A 20,510-nucleotide genomic window follows, 5' to 3' on the forward strand; every position below is an offset into this window, starting at 1 on the left:
TCGGGTTGTCCCAAGTGGGCTCACAGTCTTAATCCCCATTTTACAGATGAGGCAACTGAGGCACAGAGCAGTTAAGTGACTTGCCCAAAGTCACACAGCTGACAAATGGCATTCATTCAATTTATTGAGCACTTACTGTGTGCAGAGCACTCTACTAAGCACTTGAATGGCAGGGCGGAGCTGCTCACTCAGATGGCTATCACACATCTTTCGAATTCATTTACTTCTTTATTATTTTTTACCATGGCATTTCTTAATAATAATAGTAATTATAATAATTGTGGTATCATTTAAGAGCTTACTATGTGCCAGGCACTGTACTAAGCGCTGGGGTGGATCCAAGCAGATCGGGTTGGACACAGTCCCTGTCCCACAAGGGGCTCGCAGTCTCAATCCTCATTTTGCAGATGAGGTCACCGAGGCCCAAAGAAGTGAAGTGACTTGCCCAAGGTCACACAGCAGATGAGGGGTGGAGCCGGAATTAGAACCCATGACCTCCTGACTCCCAGATTTGTGCTTTATTCACTACACCAGGCTGCCCTTACTATGTGCCAGGCAACGTACTAAGAACAGGGGTACACACAAGCTAAGCAGGTTTTTCACAGTCCCTGCCCCACGTGGAGCTCACAGTTTTACTCCTCAACTCACAGATGGGGTAACTGAGGCACAGAGAAGTGAAGTGACTTGCCCAAGTCCACACAGCAAACAAGGACTACCTGTTCTCCCTCCTCCTTAGACTGTTACCAGGACAGGGCCTAAGTCCAAACTAATTAACATGTACCTACCCTGGTGCTTAGAACAATAGTAAATGCTTAACAAATACGATAATAAAAAAAATCAAGGGTGGAGCCGGGATTTGAACCCAGATCATTCTGATTCCTAGGCCTGTGCTCCCTCCAGTAGGCCACACCTATTAAAAACAATAATCTGTTATTTTCAGAATAGATAAGCTAATGAACCATCAGGGTGCGATGACAAATGAGTTCTAAACAGAGATATCACGGAGAAACTTGGTCGACAGGGCTTTTGGTGGTCTGTCAGTCAGTCGTATTTATTGAGCTCTTACTGCGTGCAGAGCAGTAAGAACATAACACACATTCCCTGCCCACAGTGAGCTTACAGTCTAGAGGGGGAAACTGACATTAATAGAAATAAATGACAGATAACGGACATGAGTGATGTGGGGCTGGGATGGGGGATGAATAAAGGGAGTGAGTCAGGGCGACGGAGAAGGGAATCAATCAATCAATCATATTTATTGAGCGCTTACTGTGTGCAGAGCACTGTACTAAGCGCTTGGGAAGTACAAGTCGGCAACACATAAAGTCCCTACCCAACAGCGGGCTCACAGTCTTGAAGGGGGAGACAGAGAACAAAACCAAACATACTGACAAAATAAAACAAATAGAATAGATATGTACAAGATAAATAAATAGAGTAATAAATATGTACAAACCTATATACATATATAGGAGAAGAGGAAAAGGAGTTTAGTCAGGGAAGACCTCTTGGAGGAGATGGGCTTTCAGTAGGGCTTTGAAGGGGAGGATAATTGTGGGATTTGATGAGGAAGGGCGTTCCAAGCCAGAGGCAGGATGCGGGTGAGAGGTCGGTGGTGAGATACACCTGCATATATGTCTATATGTTTGTACATATTTTTTACTCTATTTATTTTACTTGTACATATCTATTCTATTTATCTTATTTTGTTAATATGTTTGGTTTTGTTGTCTGTCTCCCCCTTCTAGACTGTGAGCCCACCGTTGGGTAGGGACCGTCTCCATATGTTTCCAACTTGTACTTCCCAAGCGCTTAGTACAGTGCTGTGCGTGCAGTAAGCGCTCAATAAATACGATCGATCAATTGATTGATTGAGATAGGCAAGAGCGCTCAATAAACACGATCAATTGATTGAGATAGGCGAGATGGAGGGACCGTGAGAAGGAGGACTTCCCAGACTGAGCCCCTTCCTTCCTCTCCCCCTCGTCCCCCTCTTCCATCCCCCATCTTACCTCCTTCCCTTCCCCACAGCACCTGTATATATGTATATATGGTTGCACATATTTATTACTCTAATTATGTATTTATTTATTTTACTTGTACAATTCTATCCTATTTATTTTATTTTGTTGGTATGTTTGGTTTTGTTCTCTGTCTCCCCCTTTTAGACTGTGAGCCCACTGTTGGGTAGGGACTGTCTTTATGTGTTGCCAATTTGTACTTCCCAAGTGCTTAGTACAGTGCTCTGCACATAGTAAGCACTCAATAAATACAATTGATTGATTGATTGATTGATTGATTGATTGATGGTATTAGAAGAGTGAAGCGCGCGGGCTGGGCTGCAGTAGGAGAGTAGCGAGGCGAGGTAGGAGGGGGCCAGGTGAGGCAGGAAGTCTTTCCCTGCCTGATGGAGACCCTCGACCCAGAGAAGGGGGTCTTTTACCTTGATGGTTAGGTCTTCTTTCCCCAGGACCACGGTCACCTCGATGGGAGACAAGGAAGGCCAGTTTTCTTGGTGCTCCACGGTGGCCCTCATGGCGTTCTGGGAAAGACCAAGTCAAATCAGTCCCCTGCTCAAAGACAGAGAGGTCGGAGAGGGGCTGTCGAGGCAGGTTACCCCATTCTCTTCCACCAATCAATCAACCAATCAATCAATCAATCAATCGTACCAATCTGTGCTAGGTCCTCCAGGAGCTTACGGCCTTCTGGGCAGAGCACTGTACTAAGCGCTTGGGAGGGTACACTAGATAGTAGATTTGAACCTTGCCTTCAGGAGCTTATTATCATCATCATCATCATCAATCGTATTTATTGAGCGCTTACTGTGTGCACAGCACTGTACTAAGCGCTTGGGAAGTACAAGTTGGCAACATATAGAGACAGTCCCTACCCAACAGTGGGCTCACAGTCTGAAAGGGGGAGACAGAGAACAAAACCAAACATACTAACAAAATAAAATAAATAGAATAGATATGTACAAGTAAAATAAATAGAGTAATAAATATGTACAAACATATATACAGGCAAATTATTATGTCCTGAGCACTGTCCCAATTCCTTGGGAGCACACAGTAGACTAAGCAGACCTGATCCCTGCCTTCGAGGAGCTTCCAGACTAGCGTGTGCATGGCACTGTACTAAGCACTAGTACTAGAGGAGCAGCATGGCTCAGGGGAAAGGTCACGGGCTTTGGAGTCGGAGGTCATGGGTTCAAATCCTGGCTCCGCCAATTGTCAGCTGTGTGACTTGGGAAAGTCACTTAACTTCTCTATGCCTCAGTTGCCTCATCTGTAAAATGGGGATTAAGTCTGTGAGCCCCGCGTGGGACAACCTAATCGCCTTGTATTCCCCCAGAGCTTAGAACAGTGCTTGAAGGCACATAGTAAGCGCTTAATAAATGTCATCATCATCATCACTTGTGAGAGACAATAGTTATAATAATAATAATAATAATAATAATAATAATAATAATAATAGCACTTGTTAAGCATTTACTATGTGCCAGACACTGTTTTAATCCCTGAGGTAGATAAAAGTTAATCAGGTTGGACACAGTCCCTGTCCCACATGGGGCTCATACTCTTAAGCGCTTAGTACAGTGCTCTCCACACAGTAAGCGCTCAATAAATACGATTGATTGATCGATTAATCCCCATTTTACAGATGAGGTAACTGAGGCCCAGAGCAGTGAAATGGCTCACCCAAGGTCACCTGCAGACATGTGGATTAGAACCCAGGTCCAAATTAGAACCGATCCCTGCCTTTGAGGAGCTCCCAGTCTACTGCGTGCAGAGCTCTGCACTGAGCACTCGGGAAAGAGGACAATAGAGTGAGTGGACCCGATCCCTCCGGTCAAAGACGTGAAGCTTTGTTTTATAGCCACTACTGTTTGGGCACCATTTGCTTTTGACAAAAGGGCAAAGGAGTCATAGTATATATGTATATATGTTTGCACATATGGAATGCCCTCCCTCTGCCCATCCGCCAAGCTAGCTCTCTTCCTCCCTTCAAGGCCCTGCTGAGAGCTCACCTCCTCCAGGAGGCCTTCCCAGACTGAGCCCCTTCCTTCCTCTCCCCCTCGTCCCCCTCTCCATCCCCCCCATCTTACCTCCTTCCCTTCCCCACAGCACCTGTATATATGTATGTATGTTTGTACCTATTTTTTACTCTATTTATTTATTTATTTATTTTATTTGTACATATCTATTCTATTTATTTTATTTTGTTAGTATGTTTGGTTTTGTTCTCTGTCTCCCCCTTTTAAACTGCGAGCCCACTGTTGGGTAGGGACTGTCTCTATATGTTGCCAATTTGTACTTCCCAAGCGCTTAGTACAGTGCTCTGCACATAGTAAGCGCTCAATAAATACGATTGATGATGATGATTACTCTATTTATTTATTTATTTATTTATTTATGTATTTTACTTGTACATATCTATTCTATTTATTTTATTTTGTTAGTATGTTTGGTTTTGTTCTCTGTCTCCCCCTTTTAGACTGTGAGCCCACTGTTGGGTAGGGACTGTCTCTGTGTGTTGCCAATTTGTACTTCCCAAGCGCTTGGTACAGTGCTCCGCACATAGTAAGCGCTCAATAAATACGATTGATGATAGTGATTTTCTGGACCACTTCTGGCTTGGTTAACTCGTTAGGATGACCAGTCAACCCAGGGGAAGGCTTCATTTTCAAGGCCAGAGCTGATGTTGCTTATTTTGCTGTTCGTATCACCTCCCGGGGCTAGGCTGTGGAAAATAAGCTGTGGGCTGGTATATTCTGGACCTGTTTACAAGGCTAAAGGAGAAAGAATGTTTAATACCACCCGGCCTCCCTCCCTTTCCACTCCGCTTGCCTGCGTGTGGAGCAGACGAGAAACAGACGTTGCCACGGTCACAAACTAATTGGGGGTGAACGCCGGGGTGGCTAATCCGGTTTAAACATTTGCTAGAGGAAACGGGCTCCAGGCCAAAAGTCGGGCTTTTGCTAAACGATTAAAATCATCTGAATTCCAGGAGCCTCTAAACACCCGGGAAATAAACAGGCCCCATATGTGGCACTTTTGTTTGTTTCAATTCCTCAACTTTGACCTGGATACTGAGCTTCCTGCACTCCCCTCCGCGCCCTCTCATTGTGCAAATCAGAGGTATTTATTGAGTGCTTACTGTGAGCAGAGCCCTGTACTAAGCGCTCAGGACAGTACAAGACAACAGAGTGGATAGACACGTTCCCTGAACCACCTGTTTGAAACTTGACTCAACTCCTCCAGGAGGCCTTCCCAGACTGAACCCCCTTTTTCCTCTCCCTCTCCCCATCCCCCCGCCCTACCTCCTTCCCCTCCCCGCAGCACCTGTACCTATGTTTGTACAGACTTATTACTCTATTAATTTTACTTATACATATTTACTATTCTATTTATTTTGTTAATGATGTGCATCTAGCTTTACTTCTATTTATTCCGATGACTTGCCACCTGTCCACATGTTTTATTTTGTTGTCTGTCTCCCCCTTCTAGACTGTGAGCCTGTTGTTGGGTAGGGACCGCCTCTATATGTTGCCAGCTTGTACTTCCCAAGTGCTTAGTACTTCCCAAGCGCTCAATAAATACGATTGGATAAATGAATGAATGACTGTAAGCTCCTCAAAGGCAGGGATCGGGCCTACTGACTCTCTTGGGTCGTACCCTCCCAAGCGCTTAGTACAGTGCTCTGCACACAGGAAGTGCTCAATAAAGACCATTGCTTACCACTTTCTAGTTTCACACTCACAACAGCCCCTCTTTCAGTACTTCTGTTTCTATATTAATATCTATCATCATCATCAACCGTATTTATTGAGCGCTTACTGTGTGCAGAGTACTGTACTAAGCGCTTGGGAAGTACAAGTTGGCAACATATAGAGACAGTCCCTACCCAACGGTGGGCTCACAGTCTAAAAGGGGGAGACAGAGAACAAAACCAAACATACTAACAAAATAAAATAAATAGAATAGATATGTACGAGTAAAATAAATACAGTAATAAATATGTACAAACATATATACACATATACAGGTGCAGTGGGGAAGGGAAGGAGGTAAGATGGGGGGGATGGAGAGGGGGACGAGGGGGAGAGAAAGGAAGGGGCTCAGTCTGGGAAGGCTATCTCCCCCTCTAGACTGTAAGCTCGATGTGGGCAGGGGAAGCGTCCACTGATTCTTTTCTACTGTAGTCTCCCAAGTGCTTAGTACAGTGCTCGGTACATAATAAGTGCTCAACAAATACCATTGATTGATTTGGTTGGGCAGCTCCGGGCTATTCTAAAGAGTGACCGCTTCCTTTTCTGTGAGGAAATACTGGATATTCATTCGTTCATTCATTCAGTCATATTTATTGAGTGCTTACGGTGTGTAGAGCACTGTACTAGGCACTTGGGAGAGGACAAAGACTCATTCCCTGCCCACAACGAGCTGACAGTCTAGAGAGGTGAGGCAGACATCAGTACAAGCAAATAAATTAGGGTTACAGACACACGCACAGGACGGACACACAATCTTTAGAAGCACTGGAGTTGGAAGGTGGGCATTTGGGGCTTCAGTTCTGGGGGTGGGAGGAGGTAAGGGAGAGAAGGCCCGATTCATTCATTCAATCGTATTTATTGAGCGCTTACTGTGTGCAGAGCACTGTAGTAAGCGCTTGGGAAGTACAAGTTGGCAACATAGAGAGACGGTCCCTACCCAACAGCGGGCTCAAGGAGTGGGACGTACTGAGCGCCCCTTGGTGCGCTGCTCCGTACCAGGGGTTGGGCAGCTAAGGGATAACAAATCGTGCCCCATTTCCTGCCCACAAGGACTTTCCACTCTCCCAAGGCTGGAGGAGGGGAGCCGACGGATAAACATTGCGTCAGACGCTTGTGATAATGGTACCTTAAATAGCTCGAACAGCATATGGTGCAAGTGAGAAGGAACGTACACTATGTGGATGGGCTGTCCGGGGACTTTCCCTAAAAGCAGAGAAAAAAAAATTTCAGGCTGGGAAATAAACCAATAATAACAATAACAATAATAATGCTATCTGTTCAGTGCCTGGCACATAGTAAGCGCTTAACTAGGTTAAAATCTTCCGCCCCTGAAGGCGAGGGGCTTCTTCTCCCCTGCTTCGGGTCTTGGAACCAGCTTAATAATAATGATAATTGTGGCATTTGTTAGGTGCCAGGTGCTGTACTAAGTGGTGGGGTGGATACAAGCAAATCGTGTTGAACACAGTCCCTGTTCCGCATGGGGCTCGGTCTTAACCCCCATTTTACAGATGAGGGAAATGAGGCCCAGAGAAGTGACGTGACCTGCCCAAGGCCATGCAATGGACAAGTGGCAGAGCCGGGATTAGAACCCATGACCTTCTGACTCTCAGGTTTGTGCTCTAGCCCCTACGCCGTGCTGCTTGGACTCCGCTTGCCAAGAGGCTCCCCCGGGGCCGGTCATCGGCACTTCCCGCTAAGTTGACCCGCGGGAGTTGGACTCTAAAAAGACGAATAAGGTGGCTGAAGATTTTACTGGGTAAAGACTAAGTCTTGGTTGTTATTCATTCATTCAATCGTATTTATTCAATCAATCGTATTTATTGAGCGCTTACTGTGTGTAGAGCACTGTACTAAGCGCTTGGGAAGTCCAAGTTGGCAACATATAGAGACAGTCCCTACCCAACATTGGGCTCACAGTCTAAAAGGGGGAGACAGAGAACAAAACCAAACATACTAACAAAATAAAATAAATAGAATAGATATGAATAAATAGAATAGATATGATAAATAGAATAGATATGATAAATAGAATAGATATGTTCTTTATTATATATTTATGTATTTATTCAATCAATCAATCAATCGTATTTATTGAGCGCTTACTGTGTGCAGAGCACTGTACTAAGCACTTGGGAAGTCCAAGTTGGCAACATATAGAGACAGTCCCTACCCAACATTGGGCTCACAGTCTAAAAGGGGGAGACAGAGAACAAAACCAAACATACTAACAAAATGAAATAAATAGAATAGATATGAATAAATAGAATAGATATGATAAATAGAATAGATATGATAAATAGAATAGATATGATAAATAGAATAGATATGTTCTTTATTATGTATTTATGTATTTATTCAATCAATCAATCAATCAATCGTATTTATTGAGCGCTTACTGTGTGCAGAGCACTGTACTAAGCGCTTGGGAAGTCCAAGTTGGCAACATACAGAGACAGTCCCTACCCAACAGTGGGCTCACAGTCTAAAAGGGGGAGACAGAGAACAAAACCAAACATACTAACAAAATAAAATAAATAGAATAGATATGAATAAATAGAATAGATATGATAAATAGAATAGATATGATAAATAGAATAGATATGTTCTTTATCATGTATTTATGTATTTATTCAATCAATCAATCAATCGTATTTATTGAGCGCTTACTGTGTGCAGAGCACTGTACCAAGCGCGTGGGAAGTACAATTTGGCAACATATAGAGACGGTCCCTACCCAACAGTGGGCTCACAGTCTAAGAGGGGGAGACAGAGAACAAAACCAAACATACTAACAAAATAAAATAAATAGAATAGATATGAATAAATAGAATAGATATGATAAATAGAATAGATATGATAAATAGAATAGATATGATAAATAGAATAGATATGTTCTTTATCATGTATTTATGTATTTATTCAATCAATCAATCAATCAATCGTATTAATTGAGCGCTTACTGTGTGCAGAGCACCGTACCAAGCGCGTGGGAAGTACAATTTGGCAACATATAGAGACGGTCCCTACCCAACAGCGGGCTCGCAGTCTAGAAGGTCCGAACCATAGCCAATGCCCCACTCTTCATCTGCAATCGTTTGGTAGTATTTCCACAGGAGTTTTCTTGGTAAAAATATGGAAGTGGTTGCCCATTGCCTCCTTCCGCGCAGTAAAGTCGAGTCGCTGCCCTCGACTCTCTCCCATGTCGCTGCTGCCCAGCGCGTGGGAGTTTTGATTTATGCCCAATTGCCTTCCACACGCTAGCCACTGCCCAAGCTAAGAATGGAATGAGCAGGCCTCTGTTTGACTCTCCCTCCTGTAGTCGTGACTGGTAGAGGACCGGTAATGCTCCGGGTGCGACCCTGAGAGGGGTAAGACTTGGTAAAGACTTGAGAAGCAGCGTGGCTCGGTGGAAAGAGCCCTGGCTTTGGAGTCAGAGGTCATGGGTTCAAATCCCGGCTCCACCAATTGTCAGCTGTGTGACTTTGGGCAAGTCACATAAGTCACATAATGATAGCATTTATTAAGCGCTTATTATGTGCAAAGCACTGTTTTAAGCGCTGGGGAGGTTACAAGATCACCTTGTAACCTCCCCAGCGCTTAGAACAGTGCTTTGCACATAGTAAGCGCTTAATAAATGCCATTTAAAAAAAAAGTCACTTCACTTCTCTGTATATATGTTTGTACATATTTATTACTAACCTGATCACCTTGTAACCTCCCCAGCGCTTAGAACAGTGCTTTGCACATAGGAAGTGCTTAATAAATGCCATTTAAAAAAAAGTCACTTCACTTCTCTGTATATATGTTTGTACATATTTATTACTCTATTTATTTTACTCGTACTTGTACTTTGTACTTGTACTTTACTTGTACTTTTATTTTACTTGTACATGTCTATTCTATTTATTTTATTTTGTTAATATGTTTGGTTTTGTTCTCTGTCTCCCCCTTCTAGACTGTGAGCCCACTGGTGGGTAGGGACCGTCTCTGTATGTTGCCAACTTGGACTTCCCAAGCGCTTAGTCCAGTGCTCTGCACACAGTAAGCGCTCAATAAACACGATCGACTGATTGATTCTCTGTGCCTCAGTGACCTCATCTGGAAAACGGGGATGAAGACTGTGAGCCCCCCGGGGGACAACCTGATCACCTTGTAACCTCCCCAGCTCTTAGAACAGTGCTTTTGCACATAGTAAGTGCTTAATAAATGCCATTATTATTATTAAAGACAATCAATTCGCCATTCTAGGCGCCCAAGCGGTGACTTTAGAAGGTGAATTCCCCGTAGGTTTTTCAGGAAGATAAATGACAAAATGTCTGGTGGTGTTGGAAAGAGAAGCTCCACCTTGATAGAACTGGCATGGAAAAGGAAGATTTGGCCAGGCTCTCGGCGTTCCGCATTAGGAGCTGCAGAGATGCAATAATTATGCAACCGGCCCCTCGGCAACAACACATTTCCAATCCTGAGTTTAGCTTGATCGGTCTCTCTTTCTCCCCTTCTCCATCACCCACCCTCTCCCTCTCTTCACCTCAACCCCGCCGCTAGACCTTCCGTCTTGCCAATCCTAGACATGCCCCTTCTGCTCTCGCCACCTCTTCGCCTCCGAAGTGTGTTCCCTAGCTGGGAAGCAAAGATATGTTTGTCCATATTTGTTACTCTATTTATTCATTTATTTATTTATTTATTTATTTTACTTGTACATATCCCTTTTATACTGTGAGCCCACTGTTGGGTAGGGACTGTCTCTATGTGTTGCCAATTTGCATTTCCCAAGCGCTTAGTACAGTGCTCTGCACATAGTAAGCGCTCAATAAATGCGGTTGATGATGATGATGATTGCTCAAAAGTATAACTCTCGCCCCATTCTGCGACGGCTCACCCTGGTTTGCAGGGTGCCCGTCCTCGGACCGGGGGGACGGGGAGAGGATGTAGGCATGTCCTTCCTTCCTGGGATGGAAGAATAATTGTGGTATTTGTGAAGCGATTGCTATGCGCCAGGCACTGTACTAAGCGCAGGGGGAGATACAAGCTTATCGGGTTGGACACAGTCCCTGTCCCGCTTAATAATAATAATAATAATAATAATAATAATGATAGCATTTGTGAAGCACTTGCTATGCGCCAGGCACTGTACTAAGCTCAGGGGTAGATACAAGCTTATCGGGTTGGACACAGTCCCTGTCCCGCTTAATAATAATAATAATAATAGCATTTGTGAAGCGCTTGCTATGCGCCAGGCAGTGTACTAAACGCAGGGGTCGATACAAGCTTATCGGGTTGGACACAGTCCCTGTCCCGCTTAATAATAATAATAATAATAATAATAATAATAATAATAATAATAGTAGCATTTGTGAAGCGCTTGCTATGCGCCAGGCAGTGTACTAAGCGCAGGGGTCGATACAAGCTTATCGGGTTGGACACAGTCCCTGTCCCGCTTAATAATAATAATAATAATAATAATAATAATAATAATAATAGCATTTGTGAAGCGCTTGCTATGCGCCAGGCAGTGTACTAAGCGCAGGGGTCGATACAAGCTTATCGGGTTGGACACAGTCCCTGTCCCGCTTAATAATAATAATAATAATAATAATAGCATCTGTTAAGTGCTTGCTATTTGCCAGGCACTGTACTGAACTCTCGCAGTCTCAATCCCCATTCTGCAGATGAGGGAACTGAGGCCCAGGGAAGTAAAGTGACCTGTCCAAGGTCACCCAGCAGACAAGTGGCGGAGCCGGGATTTGAACCCATGACCGTCTCGTTTAACTTCCAGGCCTATGCTCTCTCCACTACGCCACACTGCTTCTCATAATGATCATAACTATAATTATTATTATGGCATTCATTCAATCGTATTTATTGAGCGCTTACTGTGTGCAGAGCACTGTACTATGTGCTTGAGAAGTACAAGTTGGCAACATATAGAGACAGTCCCTACCCAACAGTGGGCTCACATTTGTTAAGCGCTTCCCATGTGCCAGGCACTGTACTAAGCACTGGGGTAGATATGGGTAAGGACCGTATCTATATGTTGCCAACTTGTACTTCCCAAGTGCTTAGTCCAGTGCTCTGCACACAGTAAGCGCTCAATAAATACGATTGAATGAATGAATGAGTACAATCAAATAGGGTTGGACACAGTCTCTGCCCCACACGGGGCTCCCCATTTTACAGATAAGACATGTCCAAAAATATGTTTGGTTTTGTTCTCTGTCTCTCCCTTCTAGACTGTGAGCCCACTGTTGGGTAGGGACCGTCTCTATATGTTGCCAACTTGGACTTCCCAAGCACTTAGTACAGTGCTGTGCACACAGTAAGCGCTCAATAAATACCATTGATTGATAGATTGATTCCTTATGAATGCTCTCATTCATTCATTCATTCAATCCTATTTGTTGAGCGCTTACTGTGTGCAGAGCGTAGGAGCAAGCGCTCGGGAGAGGACGATTCAACAATAAACAGACAAAATCCCTGCATACAAAGAGCTTATTCATTCTTACCGTTCACTTGGGTGAGCTTCATTTCCGGAGAAGTTAAATAATACTGGTCGCAGAGCAGGCGGGAACTCTCAAAGGCATCTGCAAGAGATGACATTTATTCCTCCGAGTCCTCAGAGAGGATCGTCTGAGAAATATTGTTCTTGCCAGCTTTGAAAATGAGCTCGCCCCACAAATTTCCAGCGCCTAGAGCAGTGCTTATGAGAATAATAATAATAATAATAATAATAATGGCATTTATTAAGCGCTTACTATGTGCAAAGCGCCGTTCTAAGCGCTGGTGAAGCAGAGTGGCTCAGTGGAAACAGCCCGGGCTTGGAAGTCAGAGGTCATGGGTTCTAATCCCGGCTCCGCCACTTAGCTGTGTGACTTCGGGCAAGTCACTTGTCTTCTCCGTGCCTCCGTCCCCTCATCTGTAAAACGGGGATGAAGACTGTGATCCCCATGTGGGACAACCTAATCACCTTGTAATAATAATAATAATAATAATGTTGGTATTTGTTAAGCGCTTACTATGTGCCAAGCACTGTTCTAAGCGCTGGGGTAGATACAAGGGAATCAGGTTGTCCCACGTGGGGCTCACACTCTTAATCCCCATTTTACAGATGAGGGAACTGAGGCCCAGAGAAGTGAAGTGACTGGCTCAAAGTCACACAGCTGACAAGTGGCGGAGCCGGGATTTGAACCCCTGACCTCTGACTCCAAAGCCCGGGCTCTTTCCACTGAGCCCTCCCAGTGCTTAGAACAGTGCTTTGCACATAGTAAGCACTTAACAAATGCCATCATTATTATTATTATTATTATTATTAAGACTGTGAGCCCCACGTGGACAACCTGATCACCCTGTATCCCCCCAGCACTTAGAACAGTGCTTTGCACATAGTAAGCGCTAAACAAATACCATCAAAAAATATATATATTAACAAATATTATAGTAAGCACTGAACAAATACCATCAAAAAAAAAAGTTTGGAGACAGCGTGGCCTCGTGCAAAGAGCACAGGCCCGAGTGTCAGAATAATAATAATAATAATAATAATAATAATAATAATAATAATAATAATGGCATTTATTAAGTGCTTACTATGTGCAAAGCACTGTTCTAAGCACTGGGCACTGTACTAAGCGCTGAAGACCTAGGTTCTCATCCCGGCTCTGCTATTTGTCTGCTGGGCGGCCTTGGGCAAGTCACTTCACTTTCCCAGGCCTTGGTTTCCTCTTCTGTAAAATGGGAATGAAACGCTTGTTCTTCCTCCCTCTTAGACTGAAAGCTCCATGCGGGGCAGGGATATGTCTAATGCGATTAGCTTGTATCTACCCCAGTGTTTAGTACAGTGCTTGGCACATACTCAGCAGATATCACAATTAGTATCCTTACTGTTAATCTGAGAAGCAGCGTGGCACTGAGAAGCAGCCTGGCTCAGTGGAAAGAGCCCAGGCTTGGAAGTCATAGGTCACGGGTTCTAATCCCGGCTCTGCCACTTGTCAGCTGTGTGACTTTAGGTAAGTCACTTCACTTCTCTGGGCCTCACTTACCTCATCTATAAAATGGGGATGGAGACTGTGAGCCCCACGTGGGGCAACCTGATTACCTTGTATCCCCCCCACCCCGCAGCGCTTAGAACAGTGCTTGGCACATAGTAAGTGCTTAACAGATACCATTATTATCACTATTATTATTATCTGAAGGGTGCGATAAGCACTCCATCTTACACTTGAGCCAAGGCCACGTGAGGAAGGAAGCCTTCTCTGTTTCTCAAGCGGGACACGGGCAGAGAAGCCGAGGGAGTTGAATTCACACAACTCACGAGAAGCAGCGTGGCCTTTTGGAAAGTGCATTGGCCTGGGAATCAGAGGACCCGGGTTCTAATAATGATAATAATAATAATAATAATAATGGCATTTATTAAGCACTTACTATGTGCAAGGCACTGTTCTAAGCGCCGGGGGTATACAAGGTGATCAGGTTGTCCCACAGGGGGCTCACAGTCTTCATCCTCATTTTACAGATAACTGAGGCCCAGAAAAGTGAAGTGACTTGCCCAAAGTCACACAGCTGACAAGTGGCAGAGCCAGGATTCGAACTCATGACCTCCGACTCCAAAGTCCGTGCTGTTTCCAATGAGCCACGTAATCTCATCTCCACCATTTATCCGCTGTGTGACCTGGGGCAAATCACTTCTCTGGGCCTCAGTTCCCTCATCTGCAAAACGGAGGTTGAATCCTCCTCCCTCTTATTTAGATTGTAAGCCCCACGTGGGGCAGGGACTGTGTCCAACCTGATAAGCTTGTGTCCACCCCAGCACTTAAAATAGCAGTCGACACAAAGCAAGTGCTTAACAAATACCATAAAACGAACCGACAACGAACTCATACCTTCTATCACTGCCACCACGTCACAGTTTGGGTCGATGCTCCCGATGTGGCTAGGGTTTCCAGTTTTCCTGTCACTAAATATAAGGACTGTGGAAAGAAAAGAGAGCTCATTTGGGGCACAAATATATCTGTCTGTTGTTATACTGTTCCCTCCCAAGCGCTTAGTATAGTGCTTTGCACACAATAAATGCCCAATTCATTCATTCATTCATTCATTCACTCAATCGTATTTATTGAGTGCTTACTGTGTGCACAGCACTGTACTAAGCGCTTGGGAAGTACAAGTTGGCAACCCATAGAGACGGTCCGTACCCAACAGCGGGCTTACAGTCTTGAAGGGGGAGACAGACAACAAAACAAAACATGTAGACAGGTGTCAAGTCATCAGAATAAATAGAATTAAAGCTAAATGTACATCGTTGATAAAATAAATAGAATAGTAGATATGTACAAGCATAATAGGATAAATAAATAAATTGAATAAATAAATTCAATTAATAGGATCGGATGAATGAACAAAAAGGAGAAGGAAAAAACAGGTCACAGTCTGCTGTCTCCCCCCCGGGCCCAACAGATGATTCTAACGTTTCCGCGGAGTATCCGGGAGGACTCACTGTGTTGGTTCATGAGCATCCGCGTGGAAATGCGGTTCATGTAGAACCGGTCCAAGAAATACTGGAGGTTCTGATTGGTCACCAGATCCACCGGGCAGGCGTCTTTGTATTCGATTATCCCTTGGGCCATCGTGGGGACCACATTGTGATTTCGATTTCGGACGGTGATGAGGGCATCTATAAAGCTAAGATACAGGCGAGGCGTCAGTAAGCTCCACAAGAGGCAGCTACGCGGATACTCTATTTATTTATTTATTTATTTTACCTGTACATATCAATTCTATTTATTTTATTTTGTTAGTATGTTTGGTTTTGTCTCCCCCTTTTAGACCGTGAGCTCACTGTTGGGTAGGGACTTTCTCTGTATGTTGCCAATTTGTGCTTCCCAAGCGCTTAGAACAGTGCTCTGCACACAGTAAGCGCTCAATAAATACGATTGATTGATTGATTGATTGAAGCAGCATGGTAGAGTGGCTAGAGCAGGGGGCTGGGAGTCAGAAGGTCATGAGTTCTAATCCTGACGCCTCCGCTTGTCTGCTGTGTGACCTAGGCCGAGTCACTTTATTCTCTAGGCCTCAGTCTGGAAAATGGGGGTTGAGACTGTGAGCCCCACGTGGGACAGGGAGTGTGTCCAACCTGATTTGCTTGTATCCACCCCAGCCCTTAGTAGAGTGCCTGGCACATAGTAAGCGCTTAACAAATACCACAATTATTATTATTATTATTATTAAGACTGTAGCTAGACTGTAAGATTGTTGTGGTCAGGGAATGTGTCTGCTTATTGTTATTTTGCACTCTCCCAGGTGCTTAGTATAGTGCTCTGCACACGCCAAGTGTTCAGCAAATATAATAATAATAATAATGATGGCATTTATTTATTTTATTTTATTAATGGCATTTATTAAGCACTTACTATGTGCAAAGCACTCTTCTAAGCACTGGAGAGGTTACAAGGTGATCAGGTTGTCCCACGGGGGGCTCACAGTCTTAATCCCCATTTTACAGATGAGGTAACTGAGGCTAAGAGAAGTGAAGTGACTTGCCCAAAGTCACCCAGCTGACAATTGGTGGAGCCGCAATTTGAACCCTTGACCTCTGACTCAAAAGCCCTTGCTCTTATCCATTGAGCCACGCTGCTTCTTATTAAGCGCTTAATATGTGCAAAGCACTGTTCTAAGCGCTGAGCACTGACTACTGAATACAAGAATCCCTGTTTTCATCCATAAACACAAACACAATCTGGAGCTGGATGAAAAACGGAACAGCTCTTCCCGCGAAGGCGCTGTCTCGCCGGAATCGAAGTCAACGTCGAATCCGATTTATTTCGATATGGAAAAACTGTTCCCAGTTGTTGTTGTTTTCAAGTTGCCTCTAGGAAGGAGCGAGCCATTTATCACCCAGGACATAGCGTTCCCAGCCCTCTGGATTTGGATCGGGCTCGGTGACGATAAGACGGTAAATGATTGCCAGGGATCAGAGTTTACAGGTGGGCCATAATCAACCAGAATCCCGGGAAGGTGTTTTCGCAGAGAGGTGCCACGGGGAAAGCTCGGGGGATTTTGGGTGCCGGTGCCGAGAGGCCCAATCCTCCCTTCCTGAAAAAGTCCGGTCACCCCCTTGGACTCCTCCTGATCAAACCGCGATAGCCCACCCAGCCCAAGTCAGTCAGCCCCCTCTCCCAACTTCCATCATCATCATCATCATCATCAATCGTATTTATTGAGCGCCTACTATGTGCAGAGCACTGTACTAAGCGCTTGGGAAGTACAAATTGGCAACACATAGAGACAGTCCCTACCCAACAGTGGGCTCACAGTCTAAAAGGGGGAGACAGAGAACAAAACCAAACATACCAACAAAATAAAATAAATAGGATAGATATGTACAAGTAAAATAAATAAATAAATAAATAGAGTAATAAATATGTACAACCATATATACATACATACAACTTCCAGAAAACAGAGCTGGCTCCTCGGAGCAACCGGATGAACTTGGAGGGTCGATCCCAACCCGGTTTGTCCCTGAAAATGTCCACGTCGGCGTGGTCCAGTGGGAAGAGCACAGGCCCGGGAGTCCGTCGTTAATAATAACGATGGTATTTGTTAAGCCCTTACTATGTATCACGCACTTTTCTAAGCGCCGGGGTGGACACGACCTCATCAGTCTGGACACAGTCCCTGTCCCGCATGGGGTTCACAATCTTGATCCCCATTTTACAGATGAGGCAACTGAGGCCCAGAGAAGTGAGATAACTGGCCCAAGATCACACAGCAGGTAAGTGGCGGTGCTGGAATTAGAACCCATGAGCATTCATTCATTCAATCATATTTATTGAGGGCTTACTGTGTGCAGAGCACTGTATTGGGCGCTTGGGAGAGAAGCAGCGTGGCTCAGTGGAAAGAGCCCGGGCTTTGGAGTCAGAGGTCATGGGTTCAAATCCCAGCTTCGCCACGTGTCAGCTGTGTGACTTTGAGCGTCACTTAACTTTTCTGGGCCTCAGTTACCTCATCTGGAAAATGGGGATGAAGACTGTGAGCCCCGTGTGGGACAACCTGATCACCTTGTAACCTCCCCAGAGCTTAGAACACTGCTTTGCACATAGTAAGCGCTTAATAAATGCCATTATTATTATTATTATTATTATTCTTGGGAGAGTACAGTGCAACTGTAAACAGACACATTTCCTGCCCATGATGAGTTTACAGTCTAAGGGGGAGTCGGGGAACTTGGCTTCTAATCTTGGCTCCGCCACCTGCCACTTATGTGATCCTGGGTAAGACACATGACGTCCCCAGGCCTCGTTTCCTCATCTGTAAAATGGGCATTCAGTACCTGTTTTCCCTCCTCCTGAAGAATAACATTGATAATTATGATGCTTTTAAGTGCTTACCATGTGCCAAGCACTGTTCTAAGTAGATACAAGTCAATCAAGTTGGACATAGTCCCTGCCCCACATGGGGCTCGCAATCTTAATCCCCATTTTTACAGATGAGGGAACTGAGGCCCAAAGAAGTTAATGACTCGCTCAAGGTCACACAGCAGACATGTGGCAGAGTGGTTTTAGAACCCAGGTCCTTCTGATTGCCAGGCCCGTGCTCTATCCACTAAGCCACCCGGCTTCTCAGACCCACGCGAGTCCCATGTGGGAAAGCGACTGTGTCCAATCTGATTAACTTGTATCTGCCCTGGCAATTTGGACAGAAAAAGCGCTTAACAAATACCACAATTACACTAACAAGGCGCAACTGCAAGAAAGGTGGGTCAGCGGTGACTTACTCAGAAAGAGCCTTTTGGTCTTCTGGGTTTTTGTCGTGGAACTCCACTAAGTCCATCAGGCTTTGAATGTACCTGTTAAGAAGAGCTCTGCGTTAGGAATGTTGAATTTAATTGGGGGAACAAAACACAGATTCCTTAGTTAGAAGGGTGATCTTCCCGTTACAGTGTCATGGCGGGGACGAGATCTTGCCAGAGACGCCACCCGGGGAGTGCCAACCGAGACCCCACATCTCCAGTGGTCAAAAAGTACACACGCGTGAATGGTCAGATTTTTTTCTCCCCTACAGAACGGCTTCTGCAAGAAATCAATCAATCAATCGTATTTATTGAGCGCTTACTATGTGCAGAGCACTGTACTAAGCGCTTGGGAAGTACAAATTGGCAACATATAGAGACAGTCCCTACCCAACAGTGGGCTCACAGTCTAAAAGGGGGAGACAGAGAACAAAACCAAACATACTAACAAAATAAAATAAATAGAATAGATATGTACAAGTAAAATAAATAAATAGAGTAATAAATATGTACAAACATATATACAGGTGCTGTGGGGAAGGGAAGGAGGTAAGATGGGGGGAGGGAGAGGGGGACGAGGGGGAGAGGAAGGAAGGGGCTCAATCTGGGAAGGCCTCCTGGAGGAGGTGAGCGCTCAGCAGGGCCTTGAAGGGAGGAAGAGAGCTAGCTTGGCGGATGGCCAGATGCCCGCTCTACAACCAGAACCAACACACTGAGGCAAGAGCCGCGGGATGGGTGAGTGTCTCGTGGGTGGGACCCAGGTATCCCGCTGCTGATGGGAATTTTGAGTGGATTCCTCCCATGTAGGGAGAGCACATTGTGAGAGCTAGCCGCCCACCACGTGCGCGGGTAATGGAATGAATTCTTCCCATGTGGGAAAGTAAGTGGATTCTTCCTGAGTGGGAAGTGCACATGGGTGAGAGTTAGCCAACTCGATTGTGTTCCTCCCGTGTAGGGAAGCTCTAATATTGCTAATTGATTATATTCCTCCCAAAAGGGAAGCTCAATCCATATCGCCTAAACAAATACATAAATTCAAATTCACACGAAACTGCCCACCGGAGACCGGATTTAATAATAATAATAATAATCATGGCATTTATTAAGCGCTTGCTATGTGCAAAGCACTGTTCTAAGCGCTGGGGAGGTTACAGGGTGATCAGGTTGTCCCACAGGGGGCTCACAGTCTTCATCCCCATTTTACAGATGAGGTAACTGAGGCCCAGAGAAGTTAAGTGATTTGCCCAAAGTCACACAGCCGACAAGTGGCGGAGCCGGGATTTGAACCCATGACCTCTGACTCCAAAGCCCGGGCTCTTTCCACTGAGCCACACTGTTTCTCAAGTGAATTAAGTCGGGGCAGAATCCACACAGCGTGACTTGTGCCCAGCAATCCCCAGAAAAGCCCTGGTTATTGGCATTTGTTATATGTTGCCAACTTGCACTTCCCAAGCGCTTGGTACAGTGCTCTGCACGCAGTAAGCGCTCAATAAATACGATTGAATGAATCTGTGGGATAACTGGGTCTGTGCTGGTCACCGGTCATCATCATCATCATCATCAATCGTATTTATTGAGCGCTTACTGTGTGCAGAGCACTGTACTAACTGCTTGGGAAGTACAAGTTGGCAACATATAGGGACAGTCCCTACCCAACAGTGGGCTCACAGTCTAAAAGGGGGAGACAGAGAACAAAACCAAACATACTTTATCAGAAATAATAATAATATAAGGTATAATATACAATATAAATAATAATGCTTGTTAAACACAATAACAATAATAATGGTATTTGTTAAATGCTTACAATAATAATAATAATAATAAATGGTATTTGTTAAATACCTACTATGTGCCAAGCACTGTTCTAAGCGCTGGGGTAGATCCAAGGTTATCAGATTGTCCCCCGCGGGGCTCACAGTCTTCATCCCCATTTTACAGATGAGGTAACTG

General features: G+C 44.8%; 1 protein-coding gene across 1 annotated transcript in view; it reads right to left on the reverse strand.

The window, feature by feature from the left end:
• Positions 1-20,510, reverse strand: part of PDK4 (pyruvate dehydrogenase kinase 4) — a 43,053-nt gene that overhangs the window by 9,310 nt on the left and 13,233 nt on the right. Inside the window, exons 4-9 of the mRNA XM_038767469.1 lie at positions 18,543-18,614; positions 15,264-15,448; positions 14,650-14,736; positions 12,277-12,354; positions 6,900-6,976; positions 2,444-2,542 (exon numbers count right to left, since the gene is read on the reverse strand). Coding sequence (XP_038623397.1) covers positions 2,444-2,542; positions 6,900-6,976; positions 12,277-12,354; positions 14,650-14,736; positions 15,264-15,448; positions 18,543-18,614 — 598 coding nt within the window. The remainder of the gene's footprint in view (positions 1-2,443; positions 2,543-6,899; positions 6,977-12,276; positions 12,355-14,649; positions 14,737-15,263; positions 15,449-18,542; positions 18,615-20,510) is intronic.

This window comes from Tachyglossus aculeatus, chromosome 2 (assembly GCF_015852505.1).
Source record: "Tachyglossus aculeatus isolate mTacAcu1 chromosome 2, mTacAcu1.pri, whole genome shotgun sequence".
Taxonomy (NCBI): Eukaryota; Metazoa; Chordata; class Mammalia; order Monotremata; family Tachyglossidae; genus Tachyglossus; species Tachyglossus aculeatus.